Source organism: Ixodes scapularis, unplaced genomic scaffold (genome assembly GCF_016920785.2).
Source record: "Ixodes scapularis isolate PalLabHiFi unplaced genomic scaffold, ASM1692078v2 PGA_scaffold2__306_contigs__length_199485367, whole genome shotgun sequence".
NCBI classification, from domain to species: Eukaryota; Metazoa; Arthropoda; class Arachnida; order Ixodida; family Ixodidae; genus Ixodes; species Ixodes scapularis.
Genome location: NW_024609857.1, coordinates 126006991 through 126032117, shown reverse-complemented (window position 1 = coordinate 126032117; position 25127 = coordinate 126006991). Strand labels below are relative to the sequence as shown.

The following is a 25127-nucleotide window of genomic DNA, read 5'->3' as shown; positions in this document are numbered from 1 at the left end:
CCCCAGACACGGGAAAGCCACGCACAGTCAGACGTGGGCGGGCGAACCCGCATGGCTCGGGGTCCGTGGAGACGCCACTCTCCAAACACATGCTTCCACAGGTGCCCCCTGCGGGGACCCGCAGGGGAACGGAGAAGTAGAGCGAATGGTCCAGACGGCTACGCGTCTCGTTTTAAAGTCCAAAGACACTTACCTGGCACTGTTGGCTTACAGGGCAACGCCCGGCATTCTTGGGGTCAGCCCTGCTGAAATACTTATGGGTACGCGACTGAGGACCAGGGTCCCAATGCTGCCACGTCATCGAAATCCGGGAGAAAGCCGCCCGAAAGAAGTAGTGGCCAGCGACCAGAAGGTTAGGAGGCAGCAGTGCCGCTACTACAACAGACGTCATCGGGCCAGACGGCTTCCACAGCCGGAAGCAGGTGACCCGGTCTGGGTGACAGACATGCAGTCCAAGGTCACAGTCCTTGCACCGGCACCGAAACCGCGGTCATATGTGGTGCGGACAGACGACGGCGTTGATCTCCGCCGAAACAGGAGAATGCTTAACCGTCTGGACCATTCGCTCTACTTGGTGCGTCGGCCAGGAACTATCCCACTTCTGACACCATGTAGCGATACCGCATACAAGGCGTATGCGTGCCGGAAAGAGGTCAGACGACGAATTGCGCTCTAGGTCATGAAGGAACCAAAAAGCCTCCGTTTATTGAGCGGGCCGATAATATACACTGCCGGGAACATCACGTGGTCATGACGCTGGGCGGACGGGCCAGCGATAACAACATAGGCAAGCGACAACAGGCAACAACGCACGCGGAGCCAAAACTGCGGCCTTCAATTGGCGCATGATGACTTCGCGCATGCGCAGCGTGGAGAACGCAGCGCTAACGCAAACGCACAGTGCTTGCGTTTGCTCGTATACGCAGTACTGAAACTCACTAATGACTAGCTGCGTGAAACCGCTACGTCGCATTTTTGTTTCTCATTGTTGACAGAACTTTCGGAGTTTTTTTCTTCTCCTAATATCAGAATCAGGTGGAAAAAGAAACGCGACAACATTAATACATTAGAGGCCATTAGCATATTGAATATTGCTTCAATTTCTCTCGACACTATTCGTAACTGCCATCACTATTGCATTCAGAACATGACGCATAAAACCAACGATGAAGTAGTTACTGGACAAGTTTTACTTAATTCGTCATCGTATCGTGATGGTTTTTCTCTCAATAATGTCTACCGAGCCTGTTATACACGATAAAATAGACACCAGTGAAACTCAGTCATGTTTCTATTTATAATTAAAATTAAGCATCCTGCTGAGATAGGTACCGGGTGTTTTCAAGATTTACAGGTTTCTTTTAACAAAAACCGCCGACGCTACACTAGTGCGGTCCGGGCAGGTGAGCTATACGGTCAGAGGAGCGAAAATATCGGTGAATAATGGTCGCATCATTGGTCGCATCATCACTAACAATTGTTAACTATCTTAATTATTGAAGATAATGATACCGTTACAATCACAAACGTGCGAAGCGTAATCGAAAGCCACTAACTAAGTAAATTCGAGAAAGATTTGGCGTGCGCGGTAAGCGCGGCGAGGTGCTAAATGTGCTACTGAAGCAACACGCGCCACTAAATTGCAGTTAGCGCGAAAGATAAAGGACAGTTAGTGAAAAGGCTGGAAGTGCACAGGCTAGCTGATGGTAACTAATCATGTCGTTTAACACCTAATAATGTGGTGCAAAATATGAAAAAAAAAACGAAAAACTTTTAGTCGAAGGAATAGACACGGAGATGTCCCCTTCTGTGTCTGTTCCTTTGACTAAAAGTTTTATTTATTTTTTTATTTTTTTAGCACAACTTCAAATGTTAAACCACATAATAAAGGACAAACTATTACACTGACAGTACAACAACTTGTTAGAACAGACGCAAGGATATAGTGGTGCGAAAACGAACTCGTGCGATTTTTCCGCCACTTATTCGCGTTTGCACTTTACTCGTATTGAGCCTGATACAGGGGATGTAACTTCAGCACACCAACGCGCTCCCCACGCCCCCCAAAATCTTTCTCAGGTTTGCCCATCTAGTGGTGTTATTTAATGATCATCAAATTTATATTTAAAGCTATATCTTTGTTTTTACTGTTTCATTAGTTAATTAACTCATTTAGTTAATTATCTGACTCATCGTGGCGGCTTTAGGAGGTTTTCATGTCATGTTAGCAAGTTTATGGTTGTCTAAAATGTTCTCAAATTTACATTCATCAATTGTGAATATTATAACTTGTGAGCTAAAGTCATACAGTTTTCATTGTTGATGCATAGAAAAATTGGCGAAAAAGTGAAGCGCGAAACCGGCAGTGTGAAACAGAGCTCACTCTGCTTGTTTAACGCTCACTCGCAGCTGTACTAAAAAAAAAAAAAATCTTATTCTTAACAGAATTTGTTTTTCAGAAAAGATAACGCTTGCGATGCTATTGAGATACTACGGTGGCCTACATTAAAACATGATTTTAGTCGATTTTCAGTGGATGTATGAATTCGTTTTCCCAGTCTGCAAGGCGAAATGGGCCCAGTGAACTATGCGCAAGAATTCAGACAAAACGATGGGGAGTACAGGATATTAAACTTCAACATTGGCGCCTGGAAGTTCCAAGTGGGTTGGTTGTACATGTTTAGTAGAGCCAGCTGAACTCACAAAAAAAGTTTAGAGTTAATAACAATAATAATCCATTCTCTTTATATTTTTTTTTTGCGAGTTCAGCTGGCCAATAAACCTGCCAGCGAGATCAGATGAGGTACCTACATACACTTGAATAAATGTTTCAAGGAATGTGAATTTCGTCACTGAAGGTCTGAACTGCCACCATATATCCCACAAACAATCTGAACGGTAGAGGTGTACGTGGGCAAATACGGCAAGACAAAAGACATTGCCGCCCCTTGTAACAATATGATTATGCGGTGGACATTGTTTTGTGCACGGAAGCGACCTGGGTGAAACAGGAGATACCCATTTTAAGTGATCTTTTGTGTAATGTTTTGTTTTTAAAATAGACAACTTAAAAAACTGCTCGGTTTATGGGGAAAATATGTTAAATTGGAGACACTACTGCCCACTTCTCAAATTTGAGAGATAATAAAGGCAAGCAGAATTTTTGTTTTTCTAATGACTGTCAGGCATATTTGTGCAATGGGGGACATCTTTCATTGAAATATGCCAACTAATATTATTCCGAAATTTATTTCTTCGCAATTTAGATAAATGTCACTTTAGAGACGTAACCTAAGCTCGATCGCAGCCGATAGAGTTATTCTACAGGAACGATTTCTTAATTTGCAGTGCTCTTATTTTCTCTTAGAAAATTATGAGCCTGCGTATGTAATAATTTAATTTCATTGAAATTTATTTTCAATGGGTGTGAGTAACACGAATTAACCAAGTAATTTCTCGAGATTATGAACAAGGAGAGGCATAAAGTATCCATTATTTTATTAGGAGTAACAAAGCAGAGCAGCATCATTATGCCATCAAGCGATCGTGGTGCCGCCTGGCCTTAGCAATACATCACAGGCAAAAAATGTCGACATTAATGTTCGGAGAGCATTGTGATGTAATTCTTGTTTTAATTCGCGAACTTAGTAGATTTTTGTTGGATTAGGGCATGAATGGTGGTTCATTTGTGGTTTACAAACCACAAATGACTGTGTAACTGTGGTTTACAAACCAAACCACAGTCAACAATGGGAACACTGAGACTTCTCGCCATTGCAGTTTTGCGTTACAGCCAGCGTGGAGGTGTAGGTGATGGCTAGGAGAGCAAAGGAGTAATTTTTAACCACCACATTCCGAAGGTACCAAACTGACGGCAGCATCATAGATACGAGTTATGGGCAAAAACTTTTTTTGCGCACTAAGGAAAAAAGATTGTCCTCGGCGGTGAGACATTTTAAAACGCGCTACTCACTGCGTTCTTTCAAAAAAAACAAAAAAAAAAGAAAAAAAAAAAGATTAGGCAACCGGAAGCAACATACTCCCCAAGGATTTCGGTCATGTTCGTTTTTCGTGTACCTTCGACACACCCTGTACACGCAATCAAAAGCAGGGACTCTGCCGTCTGGTTTCGGGCGCGTACCAGGGGAGGGCGCCGCAATGCCAGCTCTCAGGCGACTTTGTCGTCTGCTTCAGAGGCCGCTGTTAAAAACGTCAAGAAGGATGCACTAATTTTCACAAGAACGGAGTTACGGCTTGACATTTAACACGGATAGTTGTTAATCTACCACTAGAATATATATGTGATGAAACTTCGCATTCGTAGTAAACAGGCGCTGATTTTTGCAGCTGAATTTACAGCGAATTTCAAGATTTCGGGCATTCTTTGCTATAGGTCCAATGTGCATATTTTCTTTCTTTGCCTTGCATGATAGCTGCTTCAACAGTGCTGCCTTTGTGCTTTATAAGCTTTATCCGGCAAAACCGCCTCGGAAATTCGACAGAGAAAAGTGGTTTCCATTTCCAATAACGAGGGTCATCGAGGGTCACGATAAATACACGTAAGCAATGACGTTTCATTTTTGGTTGCAGATAGGAAGGACTAACTGTTACCTAAACATTGGTCACATACTTCAGGCGTTAGAAATAGTTTATCAAGAAGATCATGTTGATTTTATCAAAAATAAATAGAACGCAATAATAATAATGAATACAGGACCAGGCATTATTGCGACCGGCGCGGCAGAATAATTACGGTGTTTATTCATCCTCTGGCCAGGTTAATATTGTTGTGTCCAGTCTATTACTTACGGATATTGTATAATTCAAGTTCATACAGAATTCTGAAAACACAAATAGGAATGCGTAAATTGATTCCGCGAAATAATGCCTTTGTTTGCCGAATACTTTATCTTACATTGCCAGGACTGTAGCTGCGATCGAAATCAAAGAACTTCGTATAATCTAGTATAGCTGCAATTTGACGCTAGACGTTCGATCCTCCGTGAAATTGAGGTAATGGTTTTAATCCCAAAAGTTACGAATTTATCACTTTGACATTCAGAACATTATTACAGGCAAGTTAAATGTATCAAGACGTTCGTTTTCGTCCGTTCAAGATTATTGTTTTTATTTTTTTTTTAATTTAATATTTGGCAGAAGAAAACTGACGCGGTATGGCCGCGACCGTGGCGAACAAAACATAAATTCATTTAACCAAAGAAAACATGATCTTATCGGAACCTGGTTTCCGACGCAATGGGTGCGCGCCTTCGCGCCATCCCTTGCGTCCACTTCAATCGGGAGAAACGCTGCCTATGGTTGTGCCGTTTCGCCACTAATATTTTCGGAGAAACAGTATCAGTTATTAAGGAAATTGGACCTGAGATAATCTAGTGTGGACCGTTCGGCACGCGGTCATATTCGTATGAAGTCATTTGGTATGCTGACGTTTCCGTAAGCGCTCTTTTCTGGGACCTTTTTTTTGCGGGAGTGTATATTATTTCTTTTAAATTTAATGTCAGCGAAAATACTTCTTCCAGGCTAGAACTTTTCTCTATAGAGTCCATATTTCTGCACCTAAATTTCAGATATGGCGTTCTTCGATAGACGCAGGATCAGGCATGCCATTGGAAGTTCTAATCATGTTTCGTAGTGTTTATTTCCTGGGCAAACAATTTGTACACTTTGCTTTAGGAGTAGTCATGCTCTGACTTATATTATAGGCTCTTGCACTTGTTTTAGGGAGCTGAATGTTTAATTTCTATTTTTTATATCCTTTTTACTTTGTGCGAACACTTCAAGGCGAGCCATGTGCCTCTTGGTGTCTGTTTTCAGCGAGAAGCTCGCCACTGCCGCGCTATACGTTTACATAAATGTTTGTGCTTCTCAAATAAAATTGTCATTAACCTATAAATATACAGAAGTGATGCATGGTGTCAGAAGTTACGGTGGCAGGTAGTACTTGGCTCGTGGAACTACTTCCAATAACTGACATCTGTGAGCCCTGGCGCGAAGTGCAATAGCAAAATTCACGTCCAGGAAATTCCTCTCATAAGGCATGACGGTAATACTGCCGCACCTCGGGCTCCTAGATATTTCTGCATGCTTGAGGGAAAGCCATAAAACCTAAACATACATTGAGTTTTTTTTTTTTTTTTTTTAACACGCGTCTACATTACTGAATCGCCAATCGAAGGCGGTACAGGCGGCAACATTGTTAAAAGGATTTTGAGACGACGCATGGGAAACGTATAGCACGTTCTATCTTGAGGATAATTAAAACGACCAGGAGTTTAAAGTGCTTAACAAAAAAAAAAAAAAAAAAAAAAAAAAACGTTGAAGGTTTTTAGAAGCCTTGAGCTAGCATATCCTACTACGAGTTTGGCGTTGTAACAAGACACCAGAAGAAAAACCGAGAGCTTCAATGGGTTCTTGTGATCTACTTATGATAAAGAAAACTACACCGACCTGACTGAACAATTCTAACAATTTAATCAGTCGTTTCGTCTCCCATGCAGGAGATATCATCAGTGCATGTTCAGACATACAGTTGAGAGGAGTGTAAACACCAGACCGCTATTTAATAAGATCCGCGTAACCTTCGAGAAGAAGGCCTCGGCTTGCATTGCAGGTGGATTCGTTAGTACAAATGTACCACGACACTCTGAAAATCTTTTCTGGGCCCCATCTTTGTTCTCGCGCTAAGATCACTACGCTGTGATAATCAAAGCTGTGACCCCTTTTTCAGAAGTGATCTGCTAGTTCAGTTTTGGACCTCACTGCATGTGTGGTCGTTTCAGCACCCCTCTTGTGTTCTTTGAGGCAGGTATTATGTTTCCGGCCGGCCTCATGTAGGATAAGTCACAATCCTGGCAGTTCACTTTATACACCACACCACACTGGGATTTTGGAGGGGTTCGGTCCTTTGCTCTTTAAATGAGGTTACGAAGCGTGAGGCGTTGCTTGAAAGTTGTTCGTGCGCCTAGAGCAGGAGTCTCCAAAGCGCGGCCCGCGGGCCAAATCCGGCCCGCGGAGGTCTTCCGACCGGCCCGTGGCTGGCTGCAGTCCTCCCAATGGAGTCTGGCCGACGGCCCGCTTCCAGCACGCCCGCTTGTACTGGCGAAAAAAAAAGCGCGTGTAAAAGGGCGCCGCGGCGCGCACCAACCACGTAAACGAAGTTACCAGAAAAAAACGAGAGAAAACTGTCTACCGTAAGGCGTGTCCTCTGGTCATATTAGTAATTGGACATTGTGATTAGCAAAATCCACACTCCTAGTCCCCTGATCTATATCTGGGTAACTAAGTATGTTAAAATTAATTTACGTGCCTATGTAATTGTGCTTGGTGTACTGTGTCGTAGCTATTAAATATTGTCAGCATAACTTCTATAGTTCTCACTAGTCTTCTGCCCAGTGTGAACGTGCCAAAGTTCCTATGCGCTCTGGTTTATGCTGGTATGCATAGGCATAGACAATGGCGGGGGGGGGGGGGGGGGGGGGGGGGGCAACGGGTTCTGGCGAAAAAATAATGCGGAGAACCCCCCCCCCCCCCCCCCCCCCCCCCGGGAAAATGGAAAGTCTACGCCGCTGCTGGTATGTTTTCTGAGCTCCAATTATTGTGTGATGTCATAAGCAGCTAAATGATTAAATTTCAGAACAAAGTGAATGCATTCATCCATCTTAGAACCTTTTTGTTTCATGTTTACTCTAACTTTAAGTATTGTATATTTAAATGCTTAGATATCTAGGATTATTTATTTAGATTTTTCTCATTTACATCTGCCCATTTATGTTTCCGGCCCTCAAGACAAAGAGAGAGCCTCCATCCGGCCCCTTAGCCAAAACGTTTGGAGACCCCTGGCCTAGAGGGAGGAGGGCGTGGCAAATATATTCCGAGACCCCTTTCACGTATGGAGTGACAACGACACCAGATTTCTGGTTATCTGACTTTTTATTCCTGCCTTGGCGCACCTATTTCCGCGAGCTTTCAATAAATATTCGTGTATAGCCACGTTTCAAGAGGGATTCAACAACAATTGCATTTTCAGATGTGCGTAATTACGCGTTAAAGGTATGTGCTCAGATTGGTTCATTAAGATCTGTACAACAGCCCAGTTATGCTCCAAAGGGTGGGGATAGCTAAAACTCAAAATGTTACCACTGTTGCAGGGGTTGAGGTAAACAGTTGTTTCTACAAGACCGCCGTCTCCTCGGCACACAGTTTGATCCAAAGGAAAGTAAAGCGTTGTTGGGCTCTACTTCACATGTGAATTGAATATACGGTTCAATGCTCTTCAAATTCGAGTAGAAGAGATTTACCTGATCGCGGTTCAAAGTAACAAAAGGTGTCATCTACGAAAAACCGTTATAACTTAACTGGGCTTACATTTGCTTGAAACGCTGTTTCTTCCGCGCGTCCATCAAGAGGTTAGACATGGCCACTAAAACCGGACTATCTATGGGTCAACTTTCAGTTTGGTGACACATTTGCCCGCGGAGAGACAAGTGCGAGTGATTTAAACAAGAACCTCAAATGTCTTGAACTGCCAGTGACACCCGTGACGAACGCGTTACGTTACTTTGCAGGCGAGGTTCAGTAACAACTTTTGCAAGAGTGGTCACTGGTCAGGATGTTAGAAGACAAGGATTCAACATCAAAAGAAGCTATTGCGTTTTTCGTCAAGAACATGGTTTCAAATGAGGCCAACAAATTCTCGAGAGTTTCGAACGGTTATAATGTTTTTCCCGTTAAGGGTACAAGAAGCTCCATTTGGTATTTTTAAAGGTTGTAAGTAAGAGAAGCGATAAGCAAAACATTTGGTCGCATAGGGCACTCGGGTTTGTGTACCGTAGGGAGGCGAAACAGTTTAGGAGTAAAATCGTCAGGGGAAAAGAGGCGGCGGCACATGCATTCGTCAAGGCGCTCCTTTCTTTTAGATCTCTCAAACGAACAAGGGACCTTTCAGATTTTAGAGTTGGATCCCGAGGCAACTTCACAATATGAACCACCTTCTGAAGGACCAAAGTAACCTTTTCATAATAAACCTCCCTGTCAAGTACAACAGTGCCCTTTTCTTTATCCACCGGAAAAATAATGATTGGCTGATCTGATTTAAGGAACTGTAGAGACGACTCTTCTCTTTTGTCCAAATTCGACAAGGGTTTTTTCGCGTTGTTTAAAATAGTCGTTATCGGGCTACCTGTTAGATTTATCCCCGTCTTATCTTTGCAGTGACGCAGCCTGTCTCGATTTCAGCTATAATACCTCTTCTTGGGACAACGCGTGGAGCAAAAGCGAAATCAAGTCCTTCTGACAGAAGACTTACATGGCCACCCGAGAGCTGCTCGAAAGACAGGTTGTAGGCCGCTGTAGTGGCTGGTGGGGCAAGGGCTGGGTGTATAAGTTGGGATCATTTCTCTTCGTGGATGTTCATGCATTGGTTCTTTCCATGTCCTTAGCTTGTTTACGCGCACCGAAGACATAGTGCATGTTATTTGGATGGAAAATCCGTCGTAAAAGCGTTTCCGCTATGGTCAGGCGGTGCCGACATTCGAGGAGCTTTTGCTTGTTCTCGAGGATGAGGGCATTTATGCAGCTTTTTTTGAATTCCGCGGATAGTTTTCTTTCGAAGGTGGTATCCGGGCGTGGCCGGCATTGAAGACCGAGTGGAATCACGTTATGATTCAGGCATTTACGGTTGTAACGTTGAGGAAATTCCAGGCGGGTGATTCTTGTCGACTGACCGAAGTACTCTCTCACGTTTTCCAATGCTGCAGAGCGTACAAGTTACGAAGGAATGCATAAATGTTCCGAAAGCCAGGAGTGATAATAATAAAGAAGGAAAGGCCGACTGAACTTAATAATATTAACAATTTAATTACGCGTTTCGTCCCCCATGCAGGAGATATCTTCAGTGCGTGTTGAGGGACAGAACGATAGGAGTGTCCCAAGCCGCTCGGCCGCACATGGGCAGTGTTGTGGCAATGTCGGCCGAAACCCGGCTCCAATATCGGCCATATGTGCAGGTACGCTCCACGTCCCGACACCCGGCAGGTATTAGCGTACCGCCGTTCCGCCACCGCCCTAGTATCGGCGGAATATCGTGCGAGTACTGCCCAGGTCCGACTGTCGGGCACGTAATGGCCAAATGTCGCATATGCATCTGCTCTGTATAGGCCGGAAGTTGCCTATGCGCTCGCTTTTTATCAACAATAACAGCAGTGTTGGATTGCATGTTAATTGCGAAGATAGGGCGCGCCCTGCGGGCATACAAAAGGAAACGGAATTGTTTTCGATCTTTCACACAGGTTTGTTAAACCACTACAATCACACGCAGCGTGGTCTTTATTAAGTAGAATTACACTGTTTTTACGCCAAGCGAAATTCACAGATCAGACATGAAGGACCGTGGAGATAGAATTTTTGTGAACCCTTCCGATGACTCGAGTAGCGATACCGATACTGCGTCGCCACCTTTGCGCATACATTGTATTGTTATCGGGAGTATCAAAGGTATCGGAACAATCTACTAACAGTTTCTATTGAGACGGAAGCAGGACTACTACCCAGAAGCATGCTTGCAGTGTACACCCGCCGGCGATATGAAGGTGAACGCCGGACCGTCGACCGCTCCGCATTATCAGCGCCATGACGCGGCTGCTGTGGCGACTTGCTTTCTTATCACGCGCTTCGCCCAGATTAACTGCTTGGATCGAGCGCTGTTCTCAACCCTGCTGCTACTCTCCGCAGAAAGAACGAGGATTGGGGAATGAGTCTTTCAGACGTTATCGCTAGAAAATGTGATTTAGTAGTTTTTTGTCGTGATATGTGCTAATGCGGAAGGCTGCGGAACAAATCAAAAAGTAACTTTTACTTTCCGCTTCATAAAAATAAGAACACAATATTCTTTATTTGTGTGATGAGTCAGCAACCGCGTCGCACTTGCGACGGTGTTATATTAACCACGCCAACAAAAAGAAATACCGAAATCAAAACCCACTTCCACGTTTTCTGTAGGGAGTAGCAGCAGATCTGAGAACAGCGCTCGATCCAAGCACTTAATCTCGGCGAAGCGCGCGATAAGAAACAAATCGCCACAGCAGCCGCGTCATGGTGCTGATAGCACTGACCGGTCGACGGTCCGGCGTTCACCTTCATATCGCCGGCGGGTGTACTTGCAAATAAAACAGGGATATTATGTAAACCGTGATTGACGCGTAATCCGACTGGGACAGCACAAAGCAACGCAAACACAAAGTCGAGAAAGAAGATGGTCTCCCACACTAAACAGAAACCTCGCTGTTGCCGATGAGCTGTTCTTTGTCGAAGTGTGTCCAACAAACACAGCACAAAAATCCCACGGACTCCGACGAAGAAATCGACTAGTACTGAAAAGTTAGCATCGACGTATTCCGGCCATTTTCAACGACAAACCACGGCCTCGTCTGCAACGACGAAATAAACAGAACACTGAAGAGCGTCTTTCGGAAACCGGACCTACCCCAGGCAGCACAGACACGTTGAAAAGACGTTGAAAGAACGTCGATGACGTCAGTGACCACAGATCGAAAGAAAGTTAAAAGTCGGAACGTCGGGTCCCTTCGACGCAATATAGAAAGGCTAATCTATCGAAAAAAGGCTGGATTTTAAGTCGACATAACGTCTCATTTAACGACCTTGAAACGTCGAGTGCACGTTGTAATTGGACGGGAAGTGATAACGTTATATCAACGTTGACATAACATCCCATTTAACGACCATATAACATTGAGCATACGTCTAAACTAAACGGGATGTCAACTGATAACGTTATATCAACGTTGACAGGACGTCCCATTTAACGACATGAAACGTCGAGCATAGGTCTAAACTGAACGGGATGTCGATTGATAATGGTTACGACTTAGGTCGCCGTGGAAGAATGAAGTCAACCAGGTCTGCCTTTGTTGCTCGAAGGTATGTTCGCGAAAGCATGTATATTCGGGCGGAATAGACCATTTGCAAAATCCCCAAGCGCCCCGCCCGGCTCTACAGGGATCATGAAAACGGTGTTCGTTCAGCTAATCAGGAAATTTTATTTACAACAGTAGTGTCACAACTAGAACAAAACCAGAATTCGAAAACCAGTTTTGTTACCTAGTGACCGGTAATTTGGACCCCTCACAAGGTAACACACTTTTGGATGTAATTCGGAGTCCCCTAAACAAACGTCATATAGTGCCCAAGGACCTGTCACATCACTTTTAAGATTTCTCGTCAATCTCAGCGTTTTCGATACTGTGCATGCTGTCCACCCTTCAACCTGGCTGAGTTGAAGAAATCTCTTACATTACTATCATTCTTTTGCAGCTTCAAAAACGCTGATATTAAGTTAGAAACACTGAAAAAGTTATAAACAGCTCCGCTGACTCCGAGCTAAAGCATTGTTGTTGTTATAAATTCTCCGCTTTTTAAGCAATTCCTGCTAAAACAACAATCACGAGAATAATAATATTTTAAACGATTTCTGCAGCTCTGCCAAGGTTAAAAGGTGAGATCAGTCATCATTATCTTTACGGCGGATAAAGGAAAGGGCACTCTTGTACTTGATACAAAGGTTCATTCCAAAAACAGTAATTAGGTTTTCCAAAACTTGTAAATTTGTGAAGTTGCTCTGAAATTGAACGCTAAATTATAAAAGGTCCCTTGTTTTGCATTTGCGGTTTATAAACGAAAGAAGCGCTTAGACGAAACCATATACAGCCGTCCCTTTTCATCAGACAGTTGTACTCCTAAGCTGTATGGCCTCCCTAAGGTACACTGACCAGACTGCCCTATGTGATCGATTGTTTCGTTTACAACCTTTCAAAATACCTTGTGAAGCTTTTTATGCCTTTAACCGAAAATCATAGAATGACCGTTCAAAACTCTCGAAAATTGGTGGACCTTATTGATGGACAAGAAAGACGTAATGGTTTCCTTTACAAACGTCCAGAATACTCTTGCAATATGTGTTGCAGAAACTCGCATGTTAAGTGGCGTCACGCCTTTGTCACTCTGTTATTCTTTTGAAACACGGAATTACGCATATCTGATAATGCAATTGTTGTTGAATTCCTCCTGAAACATGACTATGCACGAAGATTTGTTGAAAAGACGCAGAAAGAGATGTGCCGAGGCAGGAATAAAAAGACAAATAACTAGAAAGCTGGTGTTGTGGTCATTTCATTCGTGAAACGTGTATTGGACTCTATTCGCCCCGCCCTCCTCCCTCTAGGTCTAGAAACAGCATACAAACCCCACCTCAAGATGCGAAACCACAATTCAAAAGCAAAGGACCCCCCCCCCCCCCCCCCAAATCCTCCCGAGAGCCAGTGTGGTGTGGTGTATAGACCTTCTCTGTTTACTCTCGTCCCCAGCCACCTAGCAGGCGTATCCGGTATGGGCGACGAAAAAATAATCCAACGTTTCAACCGGCAAATAGTAAAAAAATAAAGGGGAGGCAAAACGAGAAAGTGTGACGGTTACGCTTATATCCAAATGACTTCTATTGGCGTGGCAATGGCAAAACAATGCTTTCGCCCATACTTGAAGTGACGTCAATTCAAGATGGCGGCGCACTTGCAAAAAAGGTCTATAAAGTGAACTGCCAGGGTGGTGACTCATTCAACATCGGTGAGACAGGCCGGAAGCGGAACAGCCGCCTCAAAGAACACATGAGGGACGTGGAAAAGGCCACATATACCACGAGGTCAAAAACTGAACTAGTTGATCACTGCTGGAAGACGGGTCACAGCTTCGATTTTCAGAGCGTAGTGACCTTGGCGAGAGAACAAAGGTGGGGCCCACAAATATTTTTAAAGTCGTGGTGCATTCGTATTGACGCATCCGCCGTCAATGCAAACCGAGGCCCCCTTCGCGAAGTGTACGCGGACGTACTTAAATAGCCTTCTAGTGTGTGCACTCCTTTCATTCGTGTCCCTGAGCACGAATGCTGTCTCCTGCATGGGAGACAAAACGTCTCATTAAATTGCTAATATTGTAAAGTCAAGTCGGTGTACCTCGCTTTATCATTATGATTCCTGGTGTTTGGGAAATTTCTGCATGATCTTCTTATTTTAGAAATAAGTTGCGACTTCGTTAACCAGGTAACACGCAAGCTTCTAAACCGTTTTTTTTTGTTAGAAATCAGTGATAAAAAATACAAAAGCAATTAGCTCCTCGTGTTCCAGAACGGTCAACGTCTGCTCATACGGGAGCATAAAAATGAGCAGTGTCAGGAAATACAAGGAGTTCCCCAACAGTCGACAAAAAGCAACTAAAAAAAATATAAACAACGTAAGAAGCATCTTTGCCAGAAGTGCGGGAATTAAAAACGACGCTGCGCCGCTTAACGAGCGTTCGGTAAAACGCGTAAGTTGGGAAAGCGGAACTATTCTGCGAAATTATGTAAAAGCGTTCAATAGCAAATGAAAGTAAAACTTAACAATGACTGCTTGCATACCACCGCATGAGGTTAGCGAAGGCTACAAAGTTTGTGAAAATACCACATATTAAATAGAGTTCATATTAAAACGCGGATTCGTAATGTAAGCTGGGCAAAGAAGACAAGTGAATACCGGAGATACGTATGAACGCAAGCTTGGAAAGATGTCCCCTAGTTACAGGGTTGGGAATAGATCAACTAAATTGTATTTTAAATACAAATACTGGGATACATAGTAAAGATAGCTAAAACACCGATACTAAAATACGTCCGTGCAAAAGTATCGCGATACCTATCAGAAATGCGTTTGAAAAAAAAAATATTATTTGTAAATACAATTACAGGAGTACATCTTGCCTGGGCAGAAACGAAACAACGTTTTGCCAGATACTTTTTCTTTTCATGTGGGAGCAATACAAAACAAAAGTAAACATACAAATTTTGCAGTTACTCTCGACTAATTTTGATGAGAAGTAACTTATTAAATAGCCCATCAGTCAGCCGCTGCCTATTTTGGCAAAAAGTCATGTTAGCGGACGAGATTAAGAGTTTCATATGTGTCAACGAACGGGGTTCATATGAAAACGATTGAACAGCGCTTTCACAGCGTGAAAGTTCGAAACCACGCAAATATATATATTTTTGTTCGGTTTTCAATGTACCGGGTGGCTTAAATAGCGGCAAGGCTCTTTAGATTTACAGCAAACATCGGTGTCTTATCCTATCGTGTTACGATTTTGTGCTGTGTTGCCTACAGGTGGTGCATGTTTTGTATACGATTTGCAAAGATCGTACTTACCTGAGAAAAAAAAATAAATAAAAAGGCCTAACTCCTAGGAAAACGCAACGAAGCCACCGGTCTGCAAATCATGGGGCTCCCGTTTACACTTAGATTGCGTTGGCAAATGTCAGTAAAAATTCAGAAGAATTATGGTGCTTTGCTAAGCAACAGTGGCGTGGAAATGAAGAAAGTGTTTGTCTTCGAGATAATAATGGGCAGCGTTGTTTGTCAGCCGAAATAGCGAATAGTTTTGCAGATTTTTTTTTAGTTAGTGTTTTTCCCCTCCTTATGAGTTCTTATTTTGGCGCCATTAATGTTGCGTGTCTTCCTCACTGTTGGCGCAGAAGAAATCGTAGAAGGCCTTAAAACTTAAACCCAAATTATCGGACGGTGTTGATGGCATATTTATATTTACTATAGAAGGCTGCTGTTTTTTACTTGCGCCTGCTCTGATGCACATTTTTAACTTGTCTCTTGTAGAATGATGTATTCCCAAGCACTGGGAAGTTTGTGTAGTTGTATCTATTTTTAAAAGCGGTGAATAACAATTACCGCACTGTGTCATTGTTACGTAGTTTTGCAAAAGTAAAAACAAGTAATACATATGCGTTTTTAGTTTTACCTTAGCCCGACGACAGATGCACCTCAGCACTATTTTCCAAAGGGGAGGTCATTTCAGTCTAATATATGCTTGCTTCTAAATTACTCTGCACCAACATAGTCAAAAACAAGACAAGTATATGCGATGTATTTCGACATGTCGAAAGCATTACATTGTGTATGCCATAATTTACTGCCGCACAAGCTTGCCTTGCATGGTTTCAGCCCGCATCCTTGCGCGTGGTTTTCCACATATCTGCTCGGTCATCGGAAGCATGTTCGTATTTCTGATAGCTATTCCGAAAAATTTATTTCATGTTTTGGTCTACCCCAGGAATCCATCTTGGGACCACTCTTGTTCCTTTTGTTTATAAACGATCTTGCGTTTTGCAATAACCATCAAACTATATTTTGTTTGCTGATGATTCTAGGTTTTTTTAAGTGTGAAGTCATTATCTGGTTGCTCCGGCCCCGTCTCCAGGCTGACATAGAGCGTGCTTCTGAGGGGCGTGCCAAAAAACCGTTTAAAACAAAACCAACCCTCTTCCTTCCTCAAAAAAAAAAAAAAAAGAATCTGAATTAATCCAGTGATTTTATAAGCGCGATGCACTTTGATTCTATTTTTTTTTTTTTTTTTCTGGGAGGGACCTCGATTTCTCGAGTTTCTTTTATCAGGAACATCAGTGTATGCATCGATAGTGGAGTGTACTTTAAGAATAACGTCTTAAAACCGTTACTGCAGCGCTGAGATTGCTAGGAATAATTTCACGATTGTGTCGCCAGTTTTTTTATGCCCCGCCGCTTACTAAATTTGCTTAAAACATTAGTGAGGTCGAATTAAAATTGGGCTTTACCATTTGAGAGGGAGTAGCTTTATAATAGGCTCTTGCAATTGAGAATATACAAGAATGAATCTTTAGAATTATATATGAGAGTTCTATTGGAAGAAAATATTTTTATCATTATGAAACGTTACTTGTTCGATTTACGTTGTACAAGTTCGCCGTGCGGAGGCAGTTTTGATCTTTTATATTTCTTCAGCAAGTTGAACATGGGCAAGAGAATTTAATTGATTTGCTGAGTTTCTTGGAGCTTTATGTTCTGCTAACGTTCAGCAGTAATGTGGTAACTTTTTAGCCATCTTTTGTGTCTTCTTTATCGATAATACAATTAGCATTTAATCGGGGCCCACCTTGACATTTTCTCTGCTCTTATCAGTTTATGTTTTATGTGCGAAGGTGGATGTCTTCGAACTACTTGTTGCGGGTTTCATATAGCTTTTTCAGTTTCTGTTATCTATCGTTTATATTTAAATTGTGACATGTATCTGAAGTCAAGCTTGGGCGTTTTAGGTGTCAAACCAACGACGGGCATCGGGTAGCCCCAGCGAAGGACTGATGATTAATTTCGACCATCTGGGGATCTTTTGACATGCAACCCAAAAGCTCAGTTACGCGGCGCCTTCTCCGAAATAAGCCTCCGTCAGATTGCGGGGACCTCGGCCGGGATTCGAACCCGCCACATGGGGATCCGTAGGCCGGCGCTCTCGCCTCGGAACCACCGAGGCGGCTGACATGTATTTGAATGTTTGATATAGTGATGTTTTTGGTGTGCCTTGTGTTCACAACTTTATATAATGTAAAATAGTTTGGCGGTACGTAAGAACAAATAATTTACGTGCCCATCATTTATAAACCAAGGCCGACTCAAAGAACACCATCTAGAGCCAACGTTAGAAGCTGTTGCGGCAAGCCTCTGGGGAGCAAGAAACTGCATGACACTCCACGCAGTCACTGGAGTTCGGCAAATGACGTGCTTGCTTTTGCCTTTTAGAATATTGACGGCACCGGAAGTAATTCAACTTGCAGTACACCGAGTGCTGCATAAAATAAAAGGCGTATCTCTTGTCAACGAGATTCTAGTTTTGGAAAAAAGAAAAAAAAACACAAGAGAAGCACAGCGAAAATATGAGAATAATACTGAAGTGTTGAAAATAACAGAACCTGAAAGTCTGCGAGAAAAAGTGCGTGTTTCTGTTGGAGTACCCCCAGCACTTACACGTCCGCAGATAACGAACGACTCCAATTGGGTCCCAAGATACTTCAAAGACAATTTGGAAGTAGCTGAAGCTAAATAGAATAATTATCTGCAAATATTCTTTGGAATGGTTAATTCCAAACGGAATTTATACCAAACATGTCAAAAGTTAACACTACGCTGCAAGTAATTAAAGGAAAAATCTATAATATATTTTTTTTTAACTGAACGGGTATAAATGCCCCCCAAAGCTTAGAAAAGTGGCAGCGTATGAAAAACACACTGTCAAGACCGGTTGTAGCGATGTCGTTTATAACGAAATATCGGCTAAAGTGAAGCACTCACAATTTCCCCTTCCGTTTTTTTTTTTCGTTTATAACGAAATATCGGCTAAAGTGAAGCACTCACAATTTCCCCTTCCGTTTTTTTTTTTTTTTATGGCATTTGTGTCTGTTCAAGCAAAGGAAACTGAGCAGCTCCCTCTGATACATAGACCAAAAAATTGGGATAATTAAAAAAAGAAAATTTAGAAAAGTTTGCTAAGTCTCAGACCGCCGCACTTTTCTGCCGCAGCCGAGCAGCCACCCAGAACGGGCCGCAGACGACACTGCAAATACCGCCGGCGGCAGCTTCTGCATCGTCGTCTGCTCCCCAGTACTCCTTCTCTGGGAAGCGGCTTTTCCGCATTGCGCGTGATGAGGTCATCGTGGCATGCCGATAGAGGCGGTCGGAGCGCCAGCGACAACCTACGGCGGAGATGTTGGGGAGAGAAAGGAAGGAGCTCCAACCATTGTGAGCATTTGCAATTTAATGGCAGACGCCTTGTGGCAGCGTTACTAGAAAACTCAATTGGTAAACTGCCATAGGGCCTGCTTCGAAAAAGTGGATCCGATCCGTACTTTAGAACCGAACTAAAGGCGATCGCAATGCCGCCATTTCTCCCGCAGCGGCCATTTCGGGAACTGCACGATTGCATGTATTGGCTAAAGCGCGATACACATGGACAGCAAAATCGTCCGATCCGACGTCCGAACGCCGCTCCGAATCGCCGCACGCGACAGTTAGAGACACACGCTTCCAACCTTGTATGCGACACGACGATCCGTTCGGCTCCGCCCAGGACCCATGGAGATCCAAGCGTTCCAGCGGACTCCGGAGGTCATCTCTGGTCTCAGATTGACGGTTCAGCTCGCACGAGCGAAATTACGAGCTCGTTCTCAATAGCGCGTGCATTCTTTGCTGGGGCCATCTTTCTCGAATGGGTCAGCCGGATTCACGCGACCGGCTTCCCCTCGCCCGTCCCGTTATCGCGTTCGCTTCGTCCCGCCAGACCAAGTACGTCATCATGACGTTCGCACTAGCTGTGCTGTCATTGGCTAGACGCATCCGACAATCCGTCCGCCGTGCGAAACTATCTGGCGCGTTGGACGCATGCCGAATCGCCGATCCCACGTCTGAAGCGACCAAACTTTTCGTATCAGGCAGTCGTACTGCCGGATCGGACGTCGGATCGGATGGATTTTCCGCGCATGTGTCTCGCGCTTAAGGTTGAGTCGCGCATAGGCCAGTGGCGCCATCTTGCAGTGCCCTTTCGCAGTAGCTATATAAATCAACTTCCATGTTTTGACTCCTCGCAAAAGGGCAGCGCTGTTATCGATTTAGTTTGCTCTCGGTGGACGCGAGCGGTCCAGGTTTAAGGTTGAGTCTCCCAACGTAGTATTTTAGCAACGTTGCCTCCTTGACAAATTGGAGCAAGTACACCTGCATGTGATTGTCGCGTTGCCAGTGTAGCGAGGAAACTAGGCGTTGATGCGGACGCGTTTCCAGAAGTTGAACGCTTTTGAGTTTTGGATGCAATCCTTGCATGCTGCAGCTCGTTCTGCATACGCGGCTCACAAACCACGTGACCCCAATCGAGCTGTTGTCCCATCTCTTAAATCTAGGCTCTTTACTATACCGACGAAACACTGGCTTGAGCGAGAACTCGGTACAGTGCGCGCCTCGTTGTTTGCTTCGTGGTCCGTGTTGGCGTCGCTGGTCGGTGTGGTCGCTCTTGTGCGAAAGTCTACTTCGCTCAAGCAGCAATTCTGCGAATCATTGCAACTCAACGCTGGAGAGTCCCGAAACCGCCGGCACGACGACGGGGAAGACTAAGGCAATCTCCTTGAAACAAAAGCGTCCCATCCTCGACGAAGTGCCCATAAACGTAAAGAATGCCGTCCACCGCCGGCGTCCTCTACGGCGGCCGTCGCTGCTGTTGATACGATTCGTACGTAGCTCGCAGGATCTTTCCTCGATCGGAGCTTTTCGTAGTTGACGAGAAGCGGGTCCGATCTAGCAGGCAGCAAGGCAGAGAAGCCTTGACCGCTTTCTGCAGGCTCGATCAACATGTGCCACAAAAGGCCAGTGCGATTATTTTTTTTTTTTTTTTGCGTGGTACTTTTGTGAGTTTTGATATAACGAAGTAGCCGGTAAAGCGAAGTGATTTCCAAATCCCGTTGACTTCGCTTAAGCCGGTCTCGGAAGGACTTATCGCTTTCATCGTAACGCCAGTCAGACAGGTGTAGGTGGAGTGATTTACAAAACGGACTGCCACTAGCATATTTGTCAAGTTCCCTCACAGAAACCCAGCAGTTAAAAGCACGCGACCAGATTAATTAAAGAAGTTTGTAGTCGAAGGAATTCATAAAAAAATTGAGATTGCAGATTTGCCAGCACGCGACCAGATTAATAAAAAAAGCGTACAGTCGAAGGAATTTCTAAAAAAAAAAAAAAAATTAGATTGCAGTTTTGCCAGCAAAACATTCCTGTTGAGTGCATTCACAAAACTCTAGAGTCGGTCTTCAAAAACACTTTGTCCGTTTTCTGAAAAAAATAGCTTAAACCTGCATGACTATTAGATAACGCCAACAAACAACAAAAAAATACGTTTTTTGTGTTTTTTAACGTTAACAATTTGTCACTGTTTCCGACCACAGCCCGATTTTGAAAATCGTCGGAACATTTACATAGGTATGTTATTGATTATCTTTGTTTTCTGTATTAACATAAAGTGAACGTTGCGCGGGAAAGACACAAGAATGCGACAATGGTCCAAACTGACGGCATATGGGATAAAAGAGCGGAACTACGGCCGGAACAGGCGAGATTACTTATGAAACACTTCGAGTTTTGCCGTGTCTTGGAAGAAAAACAGTCAAAATCAACTGATTTTGTAGTCGAAGGTCTGGTTGCAGGAAGGGTAATGGCATTTCTGGGTTTTCAAAGCATCAATTCCAAGGGCGGCGTTTTGCAATTACCGCCTTCCAGGCGTTGGTGTGGAGTGCTTTTTGATAGTAAAACGAGTTACGAAAAATTTAATTTTATAAATACTAGTCATTGCAGCGTCAAGACGAGTCTTCCACACCCATTTCCAACTTGACATTCAAAGGAGCAGTTGATACCATCCGTGCTGCAGAAGTCGCGCTTTGAGTCCTTGAATGTCTATAACACACCTCTTTGTAACCTACCGATAACGAAAGTGTTGGGTTCCCAATAGATGCCCGTGCTGGAGTATTGTTACAGAGATAAGCGTCCGGCAGGTGTAGAGAGACGCACGTTGACATAATAAAACCGGGTGATTTTATGGTGGCAATGTCGTGCGCGTTGGCCAAGCACGCAATTATGTTGCGCACCCCTGCCGCAGCGTCGTCGTCGGCATCGTCATATCCCCCCCACACACACACATACGCACACACCTTGAAAGAGGACGACCCGGATGATGAATAAAGAAAGCTCGAGGTCAAATAGAGAAGCAGACACACGCACAAACACGAAACAGAAAAGGTGAGGTCCCAGATGAACGGCGGACTGCTGCCCGGCCGCGAAATATGAAGACGTGTTGCTGTTCGATGGCTGGTATGCGCTCTTCTCGCGCTACTGACCTCAGCAAACAGCCACAGCGTCACGCCGGCACGCTCCGGGCTGGGGAACTTGAGGGATATCGTCAGAACACTGGGCTGTGGACAATGCAGGGGATCGTCGATTCTCGCCATTGTCTGATGTCACAATCATCTCTTAACCTTAAACAAAGACGAATTTTGTTGAAAAACTTTTTAATTCATCTAAATGCGAACTTACCGTTCTTTTATCCTCACAACATTAACGAATTACATTTCTTTTTACCAGGTTGCTTTGCCCAAGCGAAATAAAAAAGATGGTGCCAAAAGTACTGAACCCAAATGGAAGCTTTGCCGGCATGGCTAAGTTCTTGATGGGAGCAGCACAGCGACTGGGTCTCGAGCTGCCGAAGCACGCAGCTGTAATGCCAGATGCCCTTGACGCCGTCCTCGTCCAGAAAGAGAATGGTTTACAAATTCCACCGTGGTTTGAGCAGCAGATCAGCACCCTTTCTTACGTATCTCGAGGACTCTACGTTCTGATGGCTCAAGCTTTTATAAAAAACATGGGAGAACAATTCCTCAGGTAGGAACGTCTAATATAGCTTGCACTTTTTTTTCCATTACGGATGTATGTAACGCATGCGAAGACCCAAAGAGCAGCAAACAAAGGGTTGCACGTTATTAATAATTAAGAACTAAAGGGACCTAACTGACCCCGTCAAGAAAATAAACTGTGCTCACTTTGTGTGGAAGAGATAGGCAGGGAATTATTGCGAATTACTTGTCTCCCAGCAAACGACGAACCTTGGAATACGATTTGTCCTAAAAATGTGCGTTGTACTGAGCTTGTGAAATGTCATTCTTATTGTCTGTGTACATCGGGTTTTTCAAATTTAATTATATTTAGAATATCGCCACACGCTTTCAAAAATACTTGGTTTACAACGGTGGCTGATTTGGCGGGTAGTGAACGCTATGTTTTTATTAGAACGTTTAGTTTATACGAATGTAAAGCTTTCATGCTACGTACATCAAAGAAGGTCCTATCATGGAAAGCTTTGACGTTTACCACATTTAGGGTGCACTATTATATGTAAACTAGAAGTAGCCGTGACATAAAATTGAGAACGAAGTTTTTTTTTTTTTTGTATTATAATTACTTCTCTCATATTCCTTCATACCCATAGAACTAGGTTTAAAAATGCATGCTACAACAATGTAATTTACTGTAAACGCGTGACTGCAGGTAGTGAAATTTCTCAAGAAAAGGTAAAAGGAAACGCTCCTCAAATCAAAGCAAATAATAAAAGACTGACGTTTTCTATTTTCGGTTTTTGTTGAACATTTAATTTTTGTCTCAATGCGTTAATTCAAGTGAGCAACAAGAAGCTCAGGAATATGAATAAACTAGTTTTTACAGGAAGACTAGTCGAAGTTACTACCTATTACAATATTCCAGTTGTGTAAAACTTTCGCATTCGGTAGTTATAACGTCACAACATCGAAAATTCCAATGTTCCTAACTTTGCTTTATGACTTGTCAAGGATTATCAAACTAATTAGCAAAAAGTTAATCTAGTGAAAACACGACAGAAATAACATAAACGTAGAACTTGAAAGTGAACTATTGACGCATATCTGTCTGGCTGGGACAAGGCTCATTAAAAGGGGGGACGTCCAAGTAAAACCATTTTGAGACCCAGCGTTTTGAGGCCCATTGGGATTCTTCTTCAGAGCTGACTGGCGATGGCAGTTGAGGGAAATATTTCGTTTTTCTTTTGTCTTCTTTTATGATGGTGCATTTCTCAATAGGTTGTTGATATAGCGAAGGTCGTTGAGCGGAATCGGTGGCCGAGTGGGCTAGCAAACACCAGCTCGGAGCACATGGAGCGAAAGCTCGCGCTGCGTTTCCATCCCCACCCCTGCCCGTTCCGATCTTGTTGAGCATTGTACCAACAAGAGGTCGTGTATTACTGCTGCGTGATGCACGTTAAAAACCCCAGGCTAGCGGTCGTACTGCACTGGCCAAATTACTCATCTAAAGTAGGTGACAATAGCGCCATGCTATGGCAAACTAAACTCCCACTGCATATACAACTAACGACTAATATGTTTTGTTTTCGAAATGTGTTGACGTAAGTGGATTGTAAACTAGCGGTAAAGTTTTCTAGTCTTGTGTGGATGTCCCATGAAACGAACCATGCACGTGCAAACGACGATAGAAAGATCAATATGCCCCTGGGCGCTTTACCATCCGCCTACGTCAAGAAACTTTGCGATACATGACTTGCACGTGACGTCATCCAAAGGGCACTCCGATGGCCACCAGAGATAAGGGTAAGGAGGAGCTCCCCTGATACCAAGACCCTCGTTTTGTGTGTTCCAGATCTCTCCGGAAGTCGCTATTCTTCCCCCATAAGAATATAGAAGAATAACCTGTCACTGAAACTTCCCACAAAAGCAGCTTCCTTCTCTCTCTTTCTCTCTTTCATTGTGCCCAAAAGTACGCGATGTGACGTCAGTGCAAGGCATGAATTTGGAAGGAGATCCAACTCACGCATCCCTAGTGGCTAAAATGAGAACTACACCGATGGGAACAACCAGTGGCGCAATGGACAACAATAACATTGATGACCTGTTTGTGTTTTGACGCAGCGCACTGCCCAAGCAGCCGAAACTTTAGTCGGCGTTCGGCTGGGGCTCGAGTTTAATCATTGAAGCCGAACACGCACGGATGACTCATGAATATTTTACTTAATATTTATCGATTAAGCACCAAAAAATAGGGGCACAAACCATGCCAAATATTTGCTCCGTGCATGGTCAATAAAGACGAAGTAAAAAATGCAGTGTACATTCTTTTTGTATGTAAATACAGAACTCTGAGGAACACAAGGTGGACATGGCGACCCCTTTAGTTTGCTCTTGTCAATATCAACAGACCATAAGGAAATGTACCATCATAGAGGAAAGTAAAAACAAAAAAACAAAAATACTGCTTCTTAACAGCCATCGTTACAGCAACGTCACAAGGGGGTGTCAGTTTGGGAACTCGAGCCGCGTTCATCGGAGGAGCGCTGGCCGCTGCGGTAGCTGACAAAATAGTGGCGCTGCTGTCGCCGTGACATCGGTTGTCTCCTCGCAGCATGAAGCGCTCCACCAGATCCGGCGCGAATTGTTGATGAGGACTTGCGATTGATGACCGTCGGTGACGTGGGAGTAATGACGATTAACGTTGTCGAGCTGAAAATGCGAATCGCACATATAGTATTTCTACGTGAGCGTGAATATTTTCCCAGGGATCGCGTTCTGCTATACCTCCAAACGCAAAGCATCCTTCGGTGTGGCAAAGAGCTGGCACTTC

General features: G+C 43.8%; 1 protein-coding gene across 1 annotated transcript in view; it reads left to right on the top strand.

Moving 5' to 3' along the window:
* LOC120849893 (testicular acid phosphatase-like) overlaps positions 1-22350 on the top strand; it is a 32477-nt gene extending 10127 nt beyond the window's left edge. Inside the window, exons 2-3 of the mRNA XM_040222182.2 lie at positions 4434-4559; positions 22050-22350. Coding sequence (XP_040078116.2) covers positions 4434-4559; positions 22050-22350 — 427 coding nt within the window. The remainder of the gene's footprint in view (positions 1-4433; positions 4560-22049) is intronic.
* The last annotated feature ends 2777 nt before the right edge of the window (positions 22351-25127 follow it).